At 39.5% G+C, this 20,729-nt stretch overlaps 3 protein-coding genes across 4 annotated transcripts; all 3 read right to left on the bottom strand.

The window, feature by feature from the left end:
- Window positions 1-452: 452 nt before the first annotated feature.
- On the bottom strand, window positions 453-9,192 carry kcnn1b (potassium intermediate/small conductance calcium-activated channel, subfamily N, member 1b). The gene is made up of 10 exons (XM_072389297.1): window positions 8,638-9,192; window positions 6,987-8,087; window positions 6,137-6,574; window positions 5,163-5,258; window positions 4,363-4,781; window positions 4,078-4,219; window positions 3,756-3,866; window positions 3,445-3,572; window positions 3,252-3,321; window positions 453-2,715 (listed from the first exon to the last, which is right to left on the bottom strand). The coding sequence occupies exons 2-10, from the start codon at window positions 8,070-8,072 to the stop codon at window positions 2,431-2,433; spliced, it is 2,775 nt and encodes a 924-aa protein (XP_072245398.1). The 5' UTR covers window positions 8,073-8,087; window positions 8,638-9,192; the 3' UTR covers window positions 453-2,430.
- Window positions 9,193-11,325: 2,133 nt separating this feature from the next.
- On the bottom strand, window positions 11,326-13,463 carry ccdc124 (coiled-coil domain containing 124). The gene is made up of 5 exons (XM_072389298.1): window positions 13,371-13,463; window positions 12,596-12,773; window positions 12,218-12,410; window positions 11,980-12,085; window positions 11,326-11,890 (listed from the first exon to the last, which is right to left on the bottom strand). Exons 2-5 carry the CDS (start codon window positions 12,752-12,754, stop codon window positions 11,686-11,688), a joined length of 663 nt encoding a protein of 220 aa, XP_072245399.1. The 5' UTR covers window positions 12,755-12,773; window positions 13,371-13,463; the 3' UTR covers window positions 11,326-11,685.
- A 962-nt stretch (window positions 13,464-14,425) lies between these two features.
- Window positions 14,426-20,377, bottom strand: cluap1 (clusterin associated protein 1). 2 transcript variants are annotated; one of them, XM_072389296.1, is made up of 13 exons: window positions 20,286-20,376; window positions 19,797-19,871; window positions 19,589-19,700; window positions 19,272-19,356; window positions 18,987-19,166; window positions 18,268-18,363; window positions 17,869-17,952; window positions 17,587-17,720; window positions 17,226-17,367; window positions 16,859-16,931; window positions 16,658-16,768; window positions 15,670-15,719; window positions 14,426-14,773 (listed from the first exon to the last, which is right to left on the bottom strand). In XM_072389296.1, the coding sequence occupies exons 2-13, from the start codon at window positions 19,816-19,818 to the stop codon at window positions 14,597-14,599; spliced, it is 1,266 nt and encodes a 421-aa protein (XP_072245397.1). In that variant the 5' UTR covers window positions 19,819-19,871; window positions 20,286-20,376; the 3' UTR covers window positions 14,426-14,596. The 2 variants fall into 2 exon arrangements, with proteins under 2 accessions (XP_072245397.1, XP_072245396.1); XM_072389295.1 differs by having other exon boundaries at window positions 19,797-20,377.
- Window positions 20,378-20,729: the final 352 nt, after the last annotated feature.

Raw genomic sequence — 20,729 nt, 5'->3', positions numbered from 1 at the left:
ATTAATGATGTGTAATTGCATCGCCCTCAGTTTGGCGGGAGCTCAAAGTAAATAAGGCAGTTGACGGTAAAACAGAAAATGGGAAGTGTCACCTAAGTGTGAGAAACGTGTAGGACACACAACACATCCCTTCCTCACGTGTTAATTTCTCACTTTGCTCTACGATGATAAAACGAGCTTTTTGGTTGAGTTTTCTTGACTGCCAAATTATTATTATTATTATCATTATTGGGAAAAATTTACACCGAGTTGTTTACTAGTGTTAAATGTTCAATTATAGGTAGAATAATCATTAAAAACCTTGAATCTTCACTCCCTTCTTTGTTATAGTTTTTACCTATTCTTTGTAAATGTCTACATTACTCATTACTCCAGTTTTGATTACAAACAAACATACAGTTTAGTTTTAAAAAACACAGTGTTTATTATAAAGAATTTAAACATAAGCTGGATTGCTCTACTGCAAAACAAAGTACAATGTACCTGCTATAAAGGTATACATCGATTGTAAGAAACACACTTCAGTACATTTGTCATATCAAGCTGCTCTCTGAGATATAGACTGAGATACATAAAGGATAACATATCAGTATGTAAGTTAAAGCCAGAACAAAACAAACAGAAAAGTTTATAAGGATGAGTCAACAATCATAAAGTTTCTTATAACCTTAGTCAGTTTGGTGTATGCTTACACTTTTCAATGATATGTTAATTCCCACATGCAAACACCACTACTGGTACAGGTCTGTCCTTAGAAGAAACATTTTTAGTGTCTTCCCTCAGGATCCAACCACCAACTTACAATGAGTGGCTATATCACCTGAGCCAAAGCCATCCTAACAACAGAGGAAATAATGGGCCTACTTATGCATAAACCAGGTCTAACAAAAGGAAAAGTTACACGTAGCAGCAATGCATCATAAAGAAGTACTCCACAGATATAACACAACCAGACAATTGCAAGGCTAATGGAAAAAACTGAAATCCCTCCAGACCATTATTGCTCTGATAAAAGGGGTGGGTAGTGTAAAAATGGGTCAGGCACATACTCAACCTCCTTCGCTTTGGCCACCAAAGAGCATGCAGCTACTAAAGTCAGTAATCAGTTAAGGCAAACAGACAGAATGTTGAAATAGAGGTAAACTCCACAACATTGGCGGCTGTTCTGAACTTTCTGTCATGCTTTTTTGTGAGACCACTCTGCCTCACATATGTAAAGAGTCATTCAGTCCCGGTACTGCCGTGCACAACTCAGCCGTCAAGCAGATGTAGACTTTCTCATTAGTTTTCAGTCATGAACCCGAGGATAACAAGCCCTCTTCTGTGATGCTGAGACAACCATCATCAGTATGCAACAAAGGCTGCTCCTCCTAATACTCCAAAAACCTTTTGAAGTCTTTGATTTGCCACCAGATGTCGGTTCTAGTGGGATTTTATGTTAGTAAAACAGGAACCACTGGCACAGCTCAATAAACAATGTAAGAAACTATGTTCCATCCATCACTTTTAACCCAAAGTTAAAAGTGGTGACCTTTAACAGACGGACTCTGTTAAAGGTTTTCTGTGATTTAGAAGTTTTTATTCTTACAGTATTTTTTTCTGGGTTTGGTGCACTACATTAGCTGTCTAGTGCATACATGTTGATGACATTACACCAAAACTACTATGCAGATTTTCACAAAGAAAGGGTGGACTATTGGGTTTGGCTGAGTTTTGTGGTCTCTAAATCCTCTTCTTGTGTGTGCTTATTACATAAATGCACGTGTTGCTCCACTTAGAACTTGATGTTGATGTTTCCTGACTACATTTTAATTTCTGTCTGACTGACACACAGTCTAACTAAGTGGACAGTTTCAACTTGAAACACTTCTTATGACACACATTCCTTATTCATTCTTACTTTTGGCCTTAATATAGTCTAATTTGCCTGCTCTGAAGTATTTCCAACAAAAGTCTCAGATACAGTTTCTCACCTACTATCATCTTGTATTGGACTGGTTTAACTTGCTCCATAATAAGAGCTGCGGGCTTTTCTGATTTATCTACTGCAAGACGTCTGATGTGTGAAATCTAATGGACAGAGGCTAAAAAAATTCAAGAGAGGTTAACCTAAAGATCCCACCAAATATAAAACATTTTCTCCTTTAGACTGACTTGTCTTGATTGGACTGAATTGTGTTTTGTTTGTTATAAAAATTGTGACAATCCATTCCCTGGTCAATCTGTATAACCCTGAGCATAGGAGTAAGACTGTTCCTTTTCTCTAAAGTCCCATTACAGATACGTTCCCTCCTACTGTGGTTGTTCACTATGTTACTCATAGCTTTGATGTGTAGAAAGATGTTACCGTAAAAAGAGCCCATGTTTAAAAAGTCTTTCACAACATGAAAAAAGTTACATACTAAGGTGAAAACCACTGAGTGAGGCCTATCAGCTGAATGGTGTCTCCGGTGTGGTGGATCCTGGGCAGATTTGCTTGGCAGGCGCTGAACAGCAGTCAGAGCTAAGGGAGGATGACAGGAAGTGAACACGACAGGCCAAGTCATCCAGGAAATCTTTCTGTAGCTTTGTTATAGCTTGAGAGAGCACAACAGGCAGCGACTGCACACCGAGAAGCATGGAGTCCAGTTTCTCCTCCAGAGCCACGATCCTCCTGTCCAGCTCCCCGCTTCGGTGCTGCAGCTCTGACACCAGATCGTACATCATGTTCTGAGTCTGGAAAGCAACACAGAAATGTCTCAATCATCTGTCGTCAGTGTCGTCAAACTGAGAAGCCCTCCAAGTTGTTACAGTGCTTTACGTTAATGAATTAATGTTTTATTCGATATTCTGTTTTAATGGTTGCTAAATACGATAAATCCTTTGAGCACCAGTCAGATTTGTAAAATAGATATCTTATGTGTCAAATCACATAAAGATTAATCCATGGCTGAAATATAAGGATATATCAAAACTACATTTAATTCAAGTTTTCGAGCTATTGTTGTATTATTACTTTAGGTCCTCAGGGAACCCCATCAAAGTTTAACGATGTGCCGAATGTTTTTAAAATTAGTATCTCATAAAGTGAAATTTAATGGGGTCAAAACAGAACTCAAAAAGGTTGTTTTTGAGTTCATCAAGAATACACAGATTTTCAAAAATGATAAGAATCTTCTCAGGATTAATATTAAAGACAAAATATACATTTACTGTTGTCTCCATTAAACATTTTTCAAATCTTTGACTTGATAGAAACTGCCTACACAAACCTTGGCAAGATCAGCAACTGTATTGGCCTGGTCAGTTAATTTCCTTTGCTCCATTTTGACACTTCGCAGCCTAAGGTTAGAAACCAAAGGCACAGTCACTTTTGTGTCCAATTAAATAAAAGCGGTGGATGCTTTGTCTTGGCAACATCTTCACTCGTAAATTTACAGCACATTACAGGATGTTAGAACCTACTGGTGGATGGCTTGTAGGAATTTACGCTGATGGTGACGTATGCGCGCATGATCAATCTTTTTGACCAGCTTGGTGTTTTTGTAGATGAGCCATGTCTCCCTCAGTACATTTGCTGCTGTGTTCTTTACCTGAGGAGGTAAAATCATGTAAGTGAAAAAGCAGAGCAGACAGTTAGGTTCATTTGTAGGACATAACTGAGACTGAAATCAAACTAAACCTTAAACCGACCACAGTGGTCATAGAGGAAAAACGCGTTGCCCACAGAGAAAGTTTACTGTTAATTTGATTAGCATTTCTGAGAATAAACAGACCTTTTTGTAGAGTTGGGTATCCATCATGAAATTATGGACATGTTTCTCAGCTCTGGTGAGCTCTGACTTCCTTGCAACGACGGCTACCACTAAAGCTGTACAACCTGCTCCCTGAGGAAAAGACGACCAACAGTTAGCATCAAAGAAGTGATGCACTCACTGCAGCAAAAAGCATCTTGATCATTTGTGCAACCTGCCATTTTAAAGCAGGTTTTACACTTAGTAAAATTTGAAAAAAAAAAAAGGTTTTGTTATGTATATATTACTCAATTTATAACCCTTTGGTACATGTCTGAGTGGAATGTAAAAATATTATTCTCACCATAATCCCTGTTAACAGGCAAACCCCTTTTCCACAATAGGTGTGAGGGACCATGTCTCCATAACCGATGGACAGGAAAGTGATAGAGATCAGCCACATTGCTCCAAGGAAGGTGCTTGTTACTTCCTGTGCGTCGTGATACCTGTGGAAACAGGACACCAGCAATCTGTATTAAAACTAAAGAGAGGCTAAAAAGAGAAAATTATTTACCGGAAGACTACCAGTGCTTTTACTTAAATACATGCCAGCCACTTGTAAGTAAAACGAGAGGCTTTAAGTCAATACCTCTCACATACACGGACTGTCCAAGCAGCTATGATCCAACAGGACACACTGAAGACCAGCAGGACTGTGCCGGGACAGATGGTCATCAGAGTCTTCATGACAAAACGTGTGTCAAAGTTGATCTTGTTGAGCGCCCCGATGCTGCGGGAGGAAGCATCTGTGAACAGCTTGCTGTGGAGCAGCATGACCCGCCCAATCAGATAGAGGCGCAGGAACATTGGCACCGAGAGGATGATGTCGACATCAGCGTCTGCGACCGAGGCAGAGTAGCTGAAGGCCAGTCGTGCTGTCCACGTGAACACATACTGACCCGGGATCGGGTGGATGGCGCACACTACTAGCTCCAACAAAATGAAGAGGACCCGCTCCAAGTTCATGGCTATTCTCCAGTCATCGGCCCCATTGTCCACCATGAAGAGCTGAAAAAGAAGAAACTAAAGGTTTCTGGTATTCATAGATTCTTTCAAATCTATTAACCCTGAACCCAACTGAAGAAAAAGAGAAAAAGCTCCTTTTTTTTTGTAGTCCATAAATACCAAAGTAAAAGAGGGGTTTAATCAAAACCAATTTATAACCACCAGGATCATCATCAAGTTGATGAAAGAAGCTTCTGGAAGGCGTGTGACATTTATGTTATGCTAGATTAGTGATACTAAAGCCAACAAAGAATTGAAAGGATTATTCACAAATTAACATATTCCTTTTTTTTATTCTATTCTTTTTTTCTTTTTCTTTTGTGCTTTGAATACAAATAATTCAGACAAAGCTTGGAATGAATAATGCATTTATCATAACTGCACCTGGATTTCCCTTGCGTGGTACATCAGAATGAGTCCAAGAAGAATGGCGGTAGAAATGCTGATTAAGCCTTTCAGTACATATGAATACATGGATTCCTATACATAATGGAGACAAAAATATGAATATAGTGAGTGCAGCTTGATTTGAACAGCACAAAAAAAGGTTGTAGTAGATTAGTTCGAATTAAACTTATCATCAATGCTAGTGCATGGCTGTTTCTTTTTATAGGCTTAAACCCTTCCTCTGAAGACAGCGTCTGAATCTTTCTTTATGCCCATCCCAGGTTTTTAAGCCTTAAACCTTTTTACCGATGACTGTGTAAGTTGCTCCTCTCTTCAACTCTGGTAAACCAGTCATTGCAGATCGTTCCAAGTTCAATGGAATGACAACACAGACACCAGATTTAAAATTCTATGAAACAGTACCACGGTGAAACATACCTGGTGCTGAATGGTAGAATGTGAACTGTCTGAGCATTAAATGTAACGGGCAGTCATGTAGATGTTTAGGTCTATCTTTCCAGCCTAAAGGATGGCATAAATTCTTTTAGAAGAGCCATTTTAAAATGGGCAGGGAACCTTTTTTTTATAGGCTTCCCTACTTGTCCAGCTTTAAAAACATTACTGAACAAATCATGGGAACGTGGTTTTCCTTGCCTTAGGTCTGGGTGCCCGGCCATGTCTCTGTCCGATAGGTGCAGTGGTTCTGAGCTTGTGTGTTTGTGCTTGCATGCATGCGTGTGTGTGTGTGTGTGTGTGTGTGCATGTGTGTGTGTGTCTGTTCGTCTCCGTGTCTCTCTGGGTATTTATGGGAGTGGGAGGGTTGGTATGTTTTATCATTGTTGTTCTTGATTTGATATGACAGTCTGAAAGTCATCGTGAAATTCTAGCGTTTCTACGCTTATGCAGCCTTTTCGTACAATCGGCGCTACAGTAGAAATGAAAAACTGTATGTCTGAACATGTCAGCAGTACCTTGCTGTAAAATGTCCTTGACAGCTCTGTCTCGATGACCATGGCAATAATGCCAAACATCCCACAGACTAAAGCGTAATCGCTCAGTTGTTTGCGCTTCCCAAAGAGAGCTCTCCGCTGACCCAGTCGGTAGCTTATGTCCTTGGTCTTTTTCTGTGGTACTGTAGCTTCTGTGCTGATTACGTTCTCACTGTTGGCTTTACTGGAGTCTTCTCTGATGACCTTGGAGAAAGCATCCTCGAGGATGGCGCTGTGAAGAAGCTGAAGGGGCTGCTGGTCTGATTGAAGATCTGCAAGACTAGATCTTAAAGTGCCCTGGCTGCTCAGTGGTCGCACTGCATCCCCATTTAGCATGTTGCCAGTTTCTGGGGTGTCAGGAAGTGGAGGAGAGTGTTTAGGGAGGGACAATTTCGACCCACTAAGATGCTGAGAGTTTGCCTGCGAAAGGAGGCAAGATTGTCAACACAGGTCATGTGATGAAGCAGACAACATGCTGTTTGTTCACAGAGATGAGAACACGAAGAGGGAAACATGATTAGCCTTTATGTCAGATTTACTGCAGACATGCAATCATGCAAAAATATCTCACTCAACTTAAATGATTTGTAGTTGTTTTTTACAATTGCCTTCAGGGGAAAATTAAATACTCCCCAAAAGAAGATTTTATCAGATCAACTCCAGACTGTAATGGTGAGGAATCTTCAAAGCATCCATCGCTTAACTCTGATGTTACATTTTAAAGGGAAATTGCTTGATAAAAGTTCAACTACTCCGTCAAACTTCAAACAGGAACTCGAGACCAGTAGTCAAGCTGAATCTAACCAGGCAGCACATAAGAGAAATAATGTACCTGATTATGTTGCTGTTTTGTTCTCTCCTCCACTAACTCCTGGTTTTCCAGTGAGCTGCACTGGCTGGTGGAGAAAGACTTCACACTTTTCTGACTGAAAGCTGTAGACGAGCTCTTTGCCCACTGTGCGCTGGTTGGGCGACTGTAAGGGAGATGACGGCACTTGAGAATGAAGGATGGATCTCCAGGAGTCTTGCAGGATTGATCGTCGGTTATCGAGCACTTGGAGTCTTTCCTTTGACATTGCTGAACCAACAGGGGTTCTTTACAGAAAAGCTCTCTCCAGCTGATGTCTGCACTGACTGCAGGACGAGGCTGTTGCTGAAGTTTCTTATTCGTGTTAACACACTCGATGGAGTTTGGAGGAATGGTGAACAAATTTAGACGAGTTGCTTTGCTGCTGTCTTTAGGCTTTAAATGACTGCAAAGCTGTTCTTTTTTACAGTCTTTGTCAATGCAGCGAGGCACATTATCCTTTGAATGATGCCTTGTGAAATTCTGAAGCTCTCTTTCATTTGTTTGTCGTGCTAAAACCTGGCCTGGGGGGTTTTGAGAGATAGCCTGGGTATGACGGGATGAGAGGCTTCTCTTATTTGTTACTCTGGAGAGGTCGTCTTGAACTGTGCTCTGCTTCGATAGAGGTTGAAAACTAGAGGCCTCTGAATGCTGGTGAGCGTCAGGCCAGGGACAACCACATCTGTCATTATGGTTTGGATGTCCCACACTGGTCTCTGCTTTTCGAGCTGAGGGTGGATCATCTCCTACGCTGCTGACCTGGCCACAAAGCAGAAGCCAGTCCTGGTCACTCAGCTGTGATAAGGTGAGGTTTTGGCTCTTCAGTGGAGACATCTGAGCCGATCCTCTTGGGGGACTGATTCCATTAGATCGTCCATAGAGTGAGGACGCAGCTAAACACTGACTCTTCTGTGGGGATGAAGATGTTTCATCTGAGGTTCCAGAGTATGGAACCTGTTTCTCCTTAGGACCTCCCGAGGTACAGCGTTCACGGTCCTCATCATGCAGAACCTCGCCTGTTGAGTCAAGACGTCGCGTTGCATTGGTGGGCTTAACCAGAATCAACCTCATGGCATCGCTGTAAAGCTTAAAAGGTGTCACAAAGATCTTTTTCTATAAAAAGTGAAAGAATTCAAATAAAACTTCAAAGACTAAATGATCATTCACAAATATAGCAAATATCACAGAAATGTAACAAAAAAGCTGGTTGAAAAGTGATCTGTGAATGATCCAAGCAAATCCAAGGCTGCTCAGATTTTCTTAACTCTACAAGTTAGTAACACTCTTCTTCGAGTAAAAACCATACATTTAAATATTTCATCTGTGTAACACCACACATATACACAACCGGCTACAAAATACACATCATTAATGCCCATTTGCTAATAATTATTGCATTATACGTATAGATGCATTAATGTGTACAGACTCATTCATTTTATTAGCTTGTGGATTTCTTCCAAAGATCAACAATGTTTTCTTTCATCAAATATCATAATTTGTTTTATATATAAATGTGGAGCTTTTGTGATAAAGTATCATAAAATTCCTGTGCTGGACTACCAGATCATCTTTGTGTTTACAGATGTCGCAATTATTCTAGGCTCACAGAGACTGCTGTAAGAGCTATAATTACCGTAGTTTAATCTCAGGCTGTTTTCAGGAGGCTGTTGATATGAAACACTGTCAAGAGCAGATGTGGCCCTCCCTCTTGTGTTTGTTTACTGAGCCTGTAAATCTGAAAGGTAGAGAGAATAACACCGAGCAGTTTCACAGAATACTGAACTCACAAAGAAGAAATAAAATGACAATCTTCAATTAAAACAATGTGATGTGGTGCTAAAGCCTTGAATCAGTTCTTGGGCTATTTTGTGCAATTTCACATTTTTTTCTTTTAGAAGAGAAAAACATGGATGCTAACTTCTTTATTTTATAACAAATAATTTACTTCTTAGTTATTGGACGTTGTTGATCATTATAGGACACTAATTGAGTTCACTTTACAAAGACTAGTAGATATCCTCAGCTACCGCCATCCTCAGCTCACATCAGATGTTTGTCAACCTGCGACTGGAAAGGTGAGCCGACAACTTTCGAGAAACCCCTGAATAAGACTCAAAAGACAACAAATAGATGACTGTAATACGATTTTAAAAAATTTAACAATAGTTCTTCTGTTATTTTAGATGATATATATATATTAACTGCAATTACTCTATGTATCTGCTTTTTTCTAAAGTATGGAGATATGGGACCTAATCCCAGACACTATATTAAAATCCTTACCTTCTTCCCACATGTGCTATTTTGTCCAAACGTGAAGAAGCGGGGAACAGACAGAAAGTGTACCTCAGTGACAGACGTCTTAAGAAGAGAAGAGAAGTCTGAGTGGGTGTTGGACAGTGGCTTGCCTCCTCCCAGTACCAACACTTGATGAAGGAGCTTCAGAGACCTTCTCCTTTGAAAGTAATGATTAGAATTCAACATCAAGAAAGAAATGGGCAGCAGCAGCTGGCTGGTGAAGGGTTGCCATGCAAATGGAAGGGAGTGGGAGGGTGCAGGCTGCGATGCAGAGAAGAAAAAAACAAACTAACATCAACCAGTGTAAAGGCGGAACATCACACGTAAGAGCTCAAAGACGAAGCTGTAAATTGGGAATGGACAGGCAGGTTGCAAGGGAAAAGAAAAGGAACGAATAGCTTTCAATGCAAAGTGGAAAATAAAAGGTCAATTGAACTTGTCATTGAAGCTTTGTGGTTCAAAGGCCTTCGCACACTCTCTTATCTCTTCTGGCTCAAGAGCCTGCAGGACTAAAGTGTCCATTTTGTAACCCAGTTCTGAATGAATCCAACCAGTGAGTGCAAGGCCTCATCAGCCGTGGCCCAGGAGATCTAACAATCGCAAAAGCAATTTAGCAATCATTGAGGAAAAAGACATTAAAAAAACACCAGTTATTCAATAAAAATGACTATTTTAAGAGCACATCAACTCAGTTCATGTTCAAACCCAGATTCGCTTCATGTAACTGGTGTTGTTCTCTCACCCAACTACTTTGTCTTACCTACTGGCTGGTGAAAAAAAGAACATCACACACACACACACCTATATATATATATATATATATATTTATTACTAGTTAAGTGCTACCCTTGCTGTGCTTTCAGGTTTATGTCATTAAATCCCATTTCCCAAATAAAATAGTTGATACTGATACCTATACTTGTTTTGAAGCAGCTTCAGCCACATTTTGTCTGTGTTCACAGCTGCATCAGACCAACCTGTAAAGCCTGCTGCTTGCTGCATCAGCAGTTCAGTATATGAATGTTGCAGCACTAGAGAAAACCTTTGTCACCAGCAGCTGCACTGCACCCGTCGGTGGCCACAGTAACGATTTTACAAATTGATTTAAAAGCAGCAATTCTTGCTAATATTTTAATTCTCTCAAAGAGTACTCGGGAAATGTTGCACCAACTACAAGCCTTTCTTTTTTGCTTGAGCCTGCTTTTTTCAAATGTGCTGCTGGAATTTTTAATTCTATTTCTACAAGAGACATTTCTCCACACAGCATTGCATCCAGTTTTTATTTGTAAACTAAGAGCTATGGGAATCCAATTGAGCAGTGCAACAATGTTTGGAACATGCTTAAGAGTCCTCTCTTTTAAGAAGTCATCAGCACAACAAAACAGGACTTCAAAGTCATAAATGAGTAAAAGCCAGGGAGTCTGGCATAATTAAGAAGGCCAAATTCAGTCACTAACATATTTATCGTTGCGATAAGGGACATAGAGGCTTAATCACAGTTCACAAGGATATTTCTAATGTTGTTTAAAGCAACTATATAAAAAATTATACCAAAAAATGAGATTTTATGAGATTGAGCATGAGATTTTTGGGGTATTTTTTTTCAACCATACTGAAAAATACTAGAAACAAAGACACATAAACTCACATTCAGTGTCAACAGCACAACCATGTCTGCCTCCCTCCAATTTAACACCTTTTCATTTTTTTTAAGAAGCCTTGTTGTTATGTTTGCCTTTAAAACGCACCATGAAGATACTGTGATAGAAATCTCCCCAATCTGGCCACAGCTTTGAGAATAATGCCATCTCTTTTTGAAGTCTCATTGGGCCACACATTTTCAGAATTCTGTGGTTGGCACAAAGTCAACTTTATTCTTGAATGAAGATAATTCACCCCCCCCCTTCCATATCTTGTTTTCTGAATGAGATTTGCACAACAGCAGCAGCTGGAACATCTGACATGGCTTGATGCATGTACCTCCTCACAGCTGGGGTTTCACAGTTAAAAGCAACACGACATGTTGAAGACTGAGTGGTGAATTTTAATAATTTACTCTCAAAACATTTGGCATCCCATCTTCCAAGAAGTGCTTAAAAAAAAATGCAATTGAATGTATTAGATGCTGAGATGCCTCATTAGAAGCCACGTGCAGAGACATGATTATCAGTTGTTAATTTAATGGGAGAGAATGAGCTTCTCCTTGCTAGTAAAAGGAACAACGGAGCCGAGTCCTCTGGATGAGATTGTTAATGGATGCTTTGTGGTGAAACTCTCATCTGCAACACTAATTTTTCAATGAAATTACTACATTTTCCAATGAAAGTCTCCAATGTGCATAGGCAGAGAGTTTTCAATCGGTGTTATAGGAGAAAGAGTGAATTCACTTTGTGTTGTAGGTGGCAAAGCGCTGGTTTAAGGGGTTCTCTGGTGATTTAGCCCACTCCTTCTTCAGCTGTTGCTTCAGCTGCGACAGCCTCATATTGGGATTCTCCTTTTTAAGACGAGGCATGTTTGCTTCCTCGTAGGCTGTAAATGCTGCTTTCATCCTCCGCTCTGGGTGACGGTCCATGTCCTCAGGCCCAGTGCTGAGTGACAGGGAGACCGTATCAGCAATAATGAACTGCTAACATCACTTGTGAGCAAAATGACCACAGGAGCCACACACAACTGGTACCTGAGCACAGCGATAGCATCCTCTATTGTTCTGGCTTCCACAGTTCCTTCTTCGGCAATAACTCTGTTAATGTTCTCCTCCAGTGGAGTCTCCAAGTGGCTTTTTTCTGTAGGAGGAATATAACACGGTGTATGGCACAGTTGGTGTCATAGTTAAAGATAGTCTATTGGTTTGGTTTTACTTGATTTCCACAAAAAGAGTTTAATTTTCATTCTAACCAACACTTTTCCAACTTTACCTTTCGGCTTGATCTCCTCCAGTTCCTGCTGCTCATTCTTAAGTGTCTCCTCAATCTGGGCACGAGTCACTTTTCCACCAGATCCAGCCTCCTTCTGAGATCTGCCTTTAATTCTAGCGTTCTCCTCATCCAAAAGTCTCTGGTTTTCCTTTTTCCTCTCAAGGAGATCCAGCCTCTTCTTCTCTTTGTCATCCTGCAGCAACAGATAATTGTTTCAGAGCAAAGAGCTGCATATTGTTGGAGCCCAAAACTGCCAGCATTTCTATTGTTTTTGAGTATTTGTCAACTCTGAATATTTAACATACAATATTTGTGGAAACTTCAGTAAAGATCAACTCACAAATTTGAAAATGTCCTCTGGAGGGAGAGACAGCTTACCTTTCTCTGGCCCTTTTTAAGCACATGTTTGTCAGTTTCCTGCCAGAGGGCATCGTCTTCCTCCTGCTTCTTGCGGGCATCAGCCACTGCCTTTGCCTCAGCCTTGCGGGCTCTGGCAGTGGCTGACTTAGAGTTTTCACCCTGAAACTTCTTTGGCATCCCAACAGCTGCTTTTTAGCTAAGGTAGGCAAAATTAATAATTAGGAAAAGTCAGAGTGACCAGCAAGAGATTTTTTCCAAGGAAGGCGCTATAAACTAATTTCTTATTGCATTAAACACGCCACTTTATTTAGTCATGGCAGTGATGACATCTTGTTTAGATGTGTATCATTCTACACTGAAAAGATCAGTGTTTGTTAAGTGCTGTGAACACAATGGTGCAAGGTCAGCAGTTTTTTTAAGGACTATGTCAAGACATACAGCGAAACAGTAAGCTATCTAAAACAAATTAATATAACGTGTAAACAAGGTGGCAAACGCAAAATATTCTGGTTTCATGTCAATCATAGGTAGTTTGAAAATGTCGCTTCAGAAAATACATCGCTTGCAAAGCGGACAAACCTGCGACAAAGAAGTTAATAAAGTCATACGTTTAATCTCTTCAACAAAACCCTTTCTCTGCAGTATTGCGAGCTAGCATTAGCTAGTTGCTTTTAGCCTGATAAACCTAACTGGTCCGGATGTCCAAAAGAAAACAGTTCACTGTGCTACTTATTGAACTAAGCAGATCATCGTCACAACAAATTATTGTTTAAGTCTAAAATTAGTTTCATACCAGTATGAGAGGAAAACCAAATCGCAAGTAAACGACAGTTTATTGTTGTTTCGAAGAGGCATCCACCGCCTCCTCTCCAAAACCAGCGCGCACGGTGATGACGTCATTGACATAATTTTATTTTAACCGTCCGTTGATACGGGCAGATGTTTCCTTTTAACACTTAGCATATTTTTTAAACTTATTAAACTTATTGTTATTTATGTATATGTTACTTTTGTTAATTTGCTTTTAAATCATCCATGCTGGAATTAAGGTATATATATATTAGCAATAATAAAAAAGAATAAATGAATAACCGCTTCAACGTCTTAACTTTATCTTTCAAATCAAACACTACTTGACCACTTTTGTAGTGTTACGATAATTACACAAACACTTGATGATATAGTTTTATATTTATAAATAAAGGTTAAGAAACACAAGATTAGATTATCAAGAAAACATAACAACTCCCTCGATAACAAATTTTAAAGTGACATTTGACATGTTCCATATATTCCATGAAATGTTCCCGCTTAAAAATATCCTCACACAAATCGGATTTTCACAAAAGTTGTCTGAGAAGATAAAAAGAACCCAAAGAAATGAGTGAGGTAAAAATGTTATGTTTAGCCATATATAAAATGATCAAAAATGACATCTGTGAGAAAAATATATGTGAATCTCTAGAATTAAGTTGTTCTGTGGGTGAAACCATGCAGTATCACTGAAACTCGACCAGGAATTCATTTATTCCAGATCATTTCTACTATACTAACCTAACCTCGTAATCACTGATCATAGTAATGGCTTTTTGTCAAGCTTTTCGTTTTTTGTTTCATTTTGAGCACATAAACTGTGCAAACCTATGACTTTATTGTCAGGAAAATATGTAAATGAATGAATGAGACTCAACATTAAGAAATATTTCTTTAAATGATTCAGTGAAGTTAAAAGTACCATGATTTTCCTTGAAATTTAGAGCACACACCATTAAATATATGACTTAATTACCACAAAAACAAAAAGCATGTTGTGTCGCTGTCCTGCATGAGAGAAAGCACACAGAAATATTCAAATAAAAGAAAATTTTATTCTGATAAATACTTCATACAAATATTCAAAAACATATGCTATTTCAACAACTTATCATAATAATGTATATTTTTGATAAGAGATTAAATGGTTTAATTTGAGATGGAATATAAAATCGGCTCGAACACATTTGTATGTGCGCTCTTTCCTCAGAAGTCATTATCGCTTTCCTCCATCAGAGTGGGTTTCATACCCCCTCGAGATGGACGATTACTCCGGGACAAAGGACCCTCTAAACTGTCATCTTCCAAATCCTTGCCTTCCTGCTCCTCTCCTTCCTCGTCTTCCTCATCGTCCTCATCCACATCAATCTCACTGTCTTCAGTCTGAAACAGCAGGAAAGCAGCAAAAACGACAACAATTACTTGAATGCTGAAATCTGTTTCAAAGTGTCCAGTCTAACAATTGAATATGTAAATGTTTGATATCAAATGAATCACCACAGGCATGTTTTCATTTCGACTAATCACAGAACCAGCTAATGCCGTACTGCTACTCCAATCAGACAGGACAATCTAATCAATGAATCAATTCTTTCTACTAATGAAAACATGGCATTTGCCAAATTTAAAGGAAAAATCCACCCTAAACTCCAAAACTGTTAAAAACATCTGGATCACTTGCCAGGCAATCGTCTCTTTTTGCTCACTCAGTGGCTCCTAGTACTGAGGTTTACAGTATATATGTGCTGATGAAAACATACAAGTATTCTCAGTGTACTTCTTAGAAATCACAGCACAACCATTAATGTCTGTTAGTGTGATCATTAGCCACATTTATCCTGAGCAACGTCACACACATGTGGATCCATTTCTCTTCCTTCGAGAATTTGAGAATGGATTTTTCCTTTAAATACACGAGGAGGGGGGAAAAAAGAGTGAACTTGATTCTTGTCCTGCACAAACCTTTCCTTTCCGTTGTTTTTGGGAATGAGGGACTGACCTTCTGGACACTGCTAAAAAGGCCTTATTAAATAGGAGTGAATGACAATGAGAGAGATAAGAAGGTAATCAAAAGCGATGAGAAACTGATCAGAGGCGGTGACTATAAGGTAGTTGGCTGACAAATAAAGTTAAACGGCAAGTCACACACAGCAAGCGCCATCTTGAGGAAAAAGGACAAAATCAACAGAAAACAACTTGGCATGTTGTCAGTTGGAGCACGTAAAAGAGGAGCAGAAGAGAAGGAAGGAGCATCGTGACAACAGCAAGACATCACTAACCTCATCACTGTCACCACCTTGCATGTTACCGATGAAACGCGCCCCTCTCCCTTGTGAGAAGAAAAAAGAACAAGCAAAAGAACTGAATCTTTGTTTTCTGACTCATAATGAGCAAAAACGACATGAATGTGCACCACTGAATAGCTTTATGGTAATTCAACAGGGCACTTGGACCCAACAGAATAACAGACGCAGTCAGATTGTTTTATTTAATGTCTGACCACATCATAGAACACTCTGCAATCCTCTGAAATCAGGTGGGAGGTGAGCTGTTGCAGGAAGACAACGTTCCACGCAAGAGCGAGAGCTGCAGCAGCTGTTCTTGGAGGAGAGGATTTATGTCGCAGATGTGGAATAAAAAACTGTGGCTTTATAAAAATCGAGCAGTTGTGTTTGTGCTTGTCCAAACTGCGGGAACACAATATAGAGTTCATGGACTGAGACGCGCCAAAGATGCATTCAGATGTGCTAGAAAAGCGTGTAAATGGTCTTGTCGACACACTGAGCCATGCAGGTCACCATGTAATGCAATGAGAGTTTTTACGAGGAAAAAAAACACCAGTAGAAATCTTAAACCAGAGCACCTTTTTCAGACAAAAAACACTGTTTTCCAGACAGAAACACGCGCTATGGATTTAATGGAGGTAATGTTATCATTACCATCAAATTCAAATGCCTCATCTGAATGGTTAAAAATCCACTAAATATTCAGGCCCAACATGTGGAAATACTAGCAGGGCCGACACCTCGAATAGCAATCTGTCTGAACATGGTTCAGCTTGCAAAGTTATTGTGGTATCAGTAAGCATTACCCAAATACAAAACACAGCCCAACAGGTTGGGAAGTTCTGGAGTTTTCCTTTACAAAGAAAAAACTAAAAATAACAGATAGTATTATGTCTATATTCAACACTCGCTTTATCTTATGTGCCAAGTTGCAATTAAAAGTTGATCGTATCACGAACATCGCTGTAGCCCGTCTGCTTACCTGCCATGAGGCCGTTTCTTGCTGGCCGTGGCTTAGAAGGCCGAGATTCTTCAAGGTCGCTGTCTGAACCTTCGTCCTCTGGAACGTCCAAGTCAGAGTCCTCGTCTTTCACTGCCAGAAACAAGTGTAACAAATGTTTGGGTCCATAAAAAAATCCTGTTTTTAACTCTTGTTCTTAGTGTGTGTGTGTATTCATCTCACAGGAACCCTTCATCAGCTCTCTCTCCTCCTCTCTCAGTTTGTGTTGCATCATCCTCAGAGTGTTTTCAGCCTCCTGCAGGGGAGACATGGCGATGTATGGTAAATGCAATAAGCCAGCAATTTCAGTCCTCAGATCAGTCTCCACTCTTTTACCCACAGGAGCAACGGTTGCTTTAAATTTCATCACTCTTATCTCTCATCATCACAGGTTTGTGAAAAATATTTCACGTAGAAAGGTCGAGGAAGAGGGAAACGCATCCTGTGTGCGGCTCAATGGAGAAACCGCTCTCCTTTAATTTTTTATCATATGCTTGTTTACAGAGAAATCAATAAGAAGAGCTTATCAGGATGATTAACCCACACACACCTCAAACCTTTCCTGTTCCAGTCTGTGGTACTCATCCAGCTGAGACTCCAGGAAGGTGAGGTTCCTGAACTTCTCCACATAGATGTCATACTGCCTCTGTAGATCTTCTTCTATCTTCTCATATTCATCCATAAAAGCAGGCCTGGGAGATTAGGAGGAAAACCAAAAGCCGACTTTGCAAGCATTCTTACATGTCAAAAGTGTTGTTTAAGAACTTGTTGTTTAAGAAAACAGACAACTTTAGGATGATAAAGTATCAATAAACATTTCTTGAAAAAGGGATTTGTTCCATATTTCGTCAGCCAAAATGAAACAACTCCTGGGATTTTACTGGCTGCTACCTGTGTGGTCACAAACTGACCTGACACTTTGCAGGGTCTGGAGCCTCTTCTGATGCCTTTCCAGCTCCTGTTTCTTCTTTTCTATCTTGGCGTCCAGACTGGTCTCATCGGAAACAACATTACTCAGCATTTCTTTAGTCTTTTCCACGCTTTCCTTAAACACAAATGCATAACAGCCAATTCAGAGCATTTAATTCAGAACATTTAACTGCAAATACATATTTTTTTTGGAAAGTGCCAAGTGCAGAATTTAAGGGAAAAAATTTGGAATAAAATGAAAACCTGCCAGGATGAATACCGACCAAAGCGTCCTTGACGGCAGCTCTCAGAGCCTTTTCAGTCTCATTAATCTCCAGAGGTCGAGCAATGGCTGCTGTTCGCATTTCCTGTGAGCGAAATGAAAGGAAAGACAGCAAAATAATCACCGTCACTGATGTTTTTTTTCCCATAGGCTGCATCAAAATGATCATTTGAGATTATGTTGACTTAAGAAAAACAAAGTCACCCAATGCAATCACGACTGAGAGAGAGCATAATAGTTAAGAGCTGAAATATAAGATGAGGGATAACGGCATTTTAAGCCACTTTGTTTTTGTTTTTTTTTACCAATACTGAAGTTAGAATAATTCTCTCTTCTTTTAACAAAGATACGACCGTGTTACTTATGGGAGTGAAATCTTGGAATATGTACTTTCCCTCACCCTTAGGTCCACCTCTTTTCCCAATAAATCATACAGAGATGCTCCTTTGGATGTGACCTCAGATGCCAGCAGACGAGCTGCTTTCAGATCCGATATCTACAACGAAGACAGAGTGAGACCTTATCAGTAACTCATACTTTTCTCTTCCAGCAACAAGATAATATATTTGAATGAAAAAAGGCAAAATAATGAACTGGAAAACATATTGTCCAGATGGTGACACCAAAACAGCCCCTATCCATCAACGCGTGAACTCCACAAACTCTGAAGGACTCCTGTGGTGTTAACATCAAAATTTGGGCAAAAAGATTTTTAAGTGCTGCACGTTGGAAAGTGGGGTCTCCCTGGATCAGACTTGTTCCAGCATTTCCCACACATGCTCAACCAGAGAGAGATTGTGGAGACAAGGACTTTTTGTTGAGTTCATGAACCATTCTTGGATGATTTTTGTAAGTGTGTTGATTTGCAGCCTTATTCATACCCTAAATTGACATAGGTCACTGTTATATCATTACTTTAGCTGTCGTTTAAATATTGTGGCCGATCAGTTTAGTGGTACATGCTTTACTTTAACTCTCTTAGTTTCCAACTTGAAAATGATTTCCTGTAATTCTTCTTCATCAAACTCCTTACTACTGACAGTTTATTTCATTTAGAAAAGACTGATGATCAAGTAGCATAAACAAAACATTAGACCTATTGTAAAAAATGCATCGCACCCTTGAGCCTAGGTCAAACTTGAACTTGTTGTTGTCCTCTTCCACTGTGTCTTCCAGAGCCATTTGCTTGGTTTTCATAGCACTGTACAGCACTGAGGTGATCTTTAGCATCTCTTTCACTGCATAGCCATCAGCCTGATAGAGACGCTTGGTGTTCAGCTTTATGTGAGCCTTTGTTGCCTAAAACCAGGTGAAACAATAATTAAGACAGACCGACTGACTAACAACAGGCTGTCTACAATCACGAATAAAGGACATAAGCTTAAACTTAAGGCAGGAAGTTACCATGAACTGAGCTACAGCCTTTATGAAAAATATTCTGTCTGACTCTGTGTCCACATCAGTGGGGATATCAACATGAGGCTCATATCTACAAACAGAAATAAAGAGAAGGACGGGGGGGAAATGACAAAACAATATCACTGCATCATATTACACCTGCATCAGTTACAAGATTTTCATATTTGCAGCAGAACTAAAAAGAAGACAGGCATGAAGTTAAGTGGGTGGTGTGAAAATTCAAACCAAACGTGCACCTCTAATTTGTGGCATTTTATTATTTATCTTTACTTATGTTATTGATTCCAAAAGCTCAAGCATACCTCTTTACAAGCCATATTAGGATTTCTGCTACAAGAGCGAAGTTAGGTGTTCTGAAATTCTCCATAGATATCAAGCGAGGATAGCCCAAGGCCCTCATCATTTCTATGAAATCTGTTAAATAAGAAACGACTCCAATTACACACTTCTTACATAAGCAGTACTATTTTCCTGACATAAAATGTGAGTAAGCTGCCTGGCATCACTCACCTCTTAAGTCTCTGAAGGACATTTTGGCCTGTAAAAAGAGTTACTGCAGGACACACACTTATTCCTTGACGGTTCCTTGAAGATCCCATACACAAATAGGTGATTGTGAGTTATGATAATGCATGTCATTTGTGGTAAATCTAAATGAACCATTGCCCATAACAACAGGAGGGGCTTTAGCTAGGTAAAAGCTGACATCGTCTATGTGATATAAAAGTCATTCGTCCTTTTTGAATGATTGGGATTTAAGTGGAAACGTTAAATGGAAACAGCAAGCGTTTAAGTGAACGTAATATAGGCTTAAGTAGTATAGCAGTGATTCCGCAGCCTCGGTAGCATCTTGCTAGCTGTATGTTAGCAAACAGGCTAACAACCCGAGTAGTTGGTTGCTAACAGGACGCTAACTTTTAAAATTAATAATATTTGTTAACTGTCGAGTCAGCTGATAGAAAGAGGAGGCCTACTGTTTCCACGAGATTATTGTATTACCTGTTACCGATTTAGCCAAGCTAGGTTTATCAGTTGCCTCCACCATAGATGATCTCTATGGAAACAGATTGCTAACTACGGAAACGCGAGGAGGCCAAAAATGAGGACACTCTTCTTGCATTGCATGCATTAAACAGTATATTGGAATGTTAAGAAAGAAAATCTACCAAAGACTAATATCATATTAATATGTTACACTATGCAAAATTCTTTTTTTAATAAAAAATATACACTGACTATAAAGTTCATGAGTCAAAATATCATTGGAGGAAGTGTAAAAGGCGAAAAACAATTGAAGTCAGCTGTTAAGCTCCACATAAACACATAATTTCTCATTTTAGAATCTCACAGAGCTTAAATTCGCGATTGAAATTACTTTGGTTAAAAATGGAACTTTAAAAAAAAAAAAGCAAAAAAAGCTTTCCGATGGACACCTCATTTTCA

This window comes from Leuresthes tenuis, unplaced genomic scaffold, assembly GCF_036924035.1.
Source record: "Leuresthes tenuis unplaced genomic scaffold, fLeuTen1.0.hap1 SCAF_7, whole genome shotgun sequence".
In the NCBI taxonomy this organism is placed as follows: domain Eukaryota; kingdom Metazoa; phylum Chordata; class Actinopteri; order Atheriniformes; family Atherinopsidae; genus Leuresthes; species Leuresthes tenuis.
Note: the sequence above shows the minus strand (reverse complement) of the source record. Positions and strands in the feature narration are given on the sequence as shown.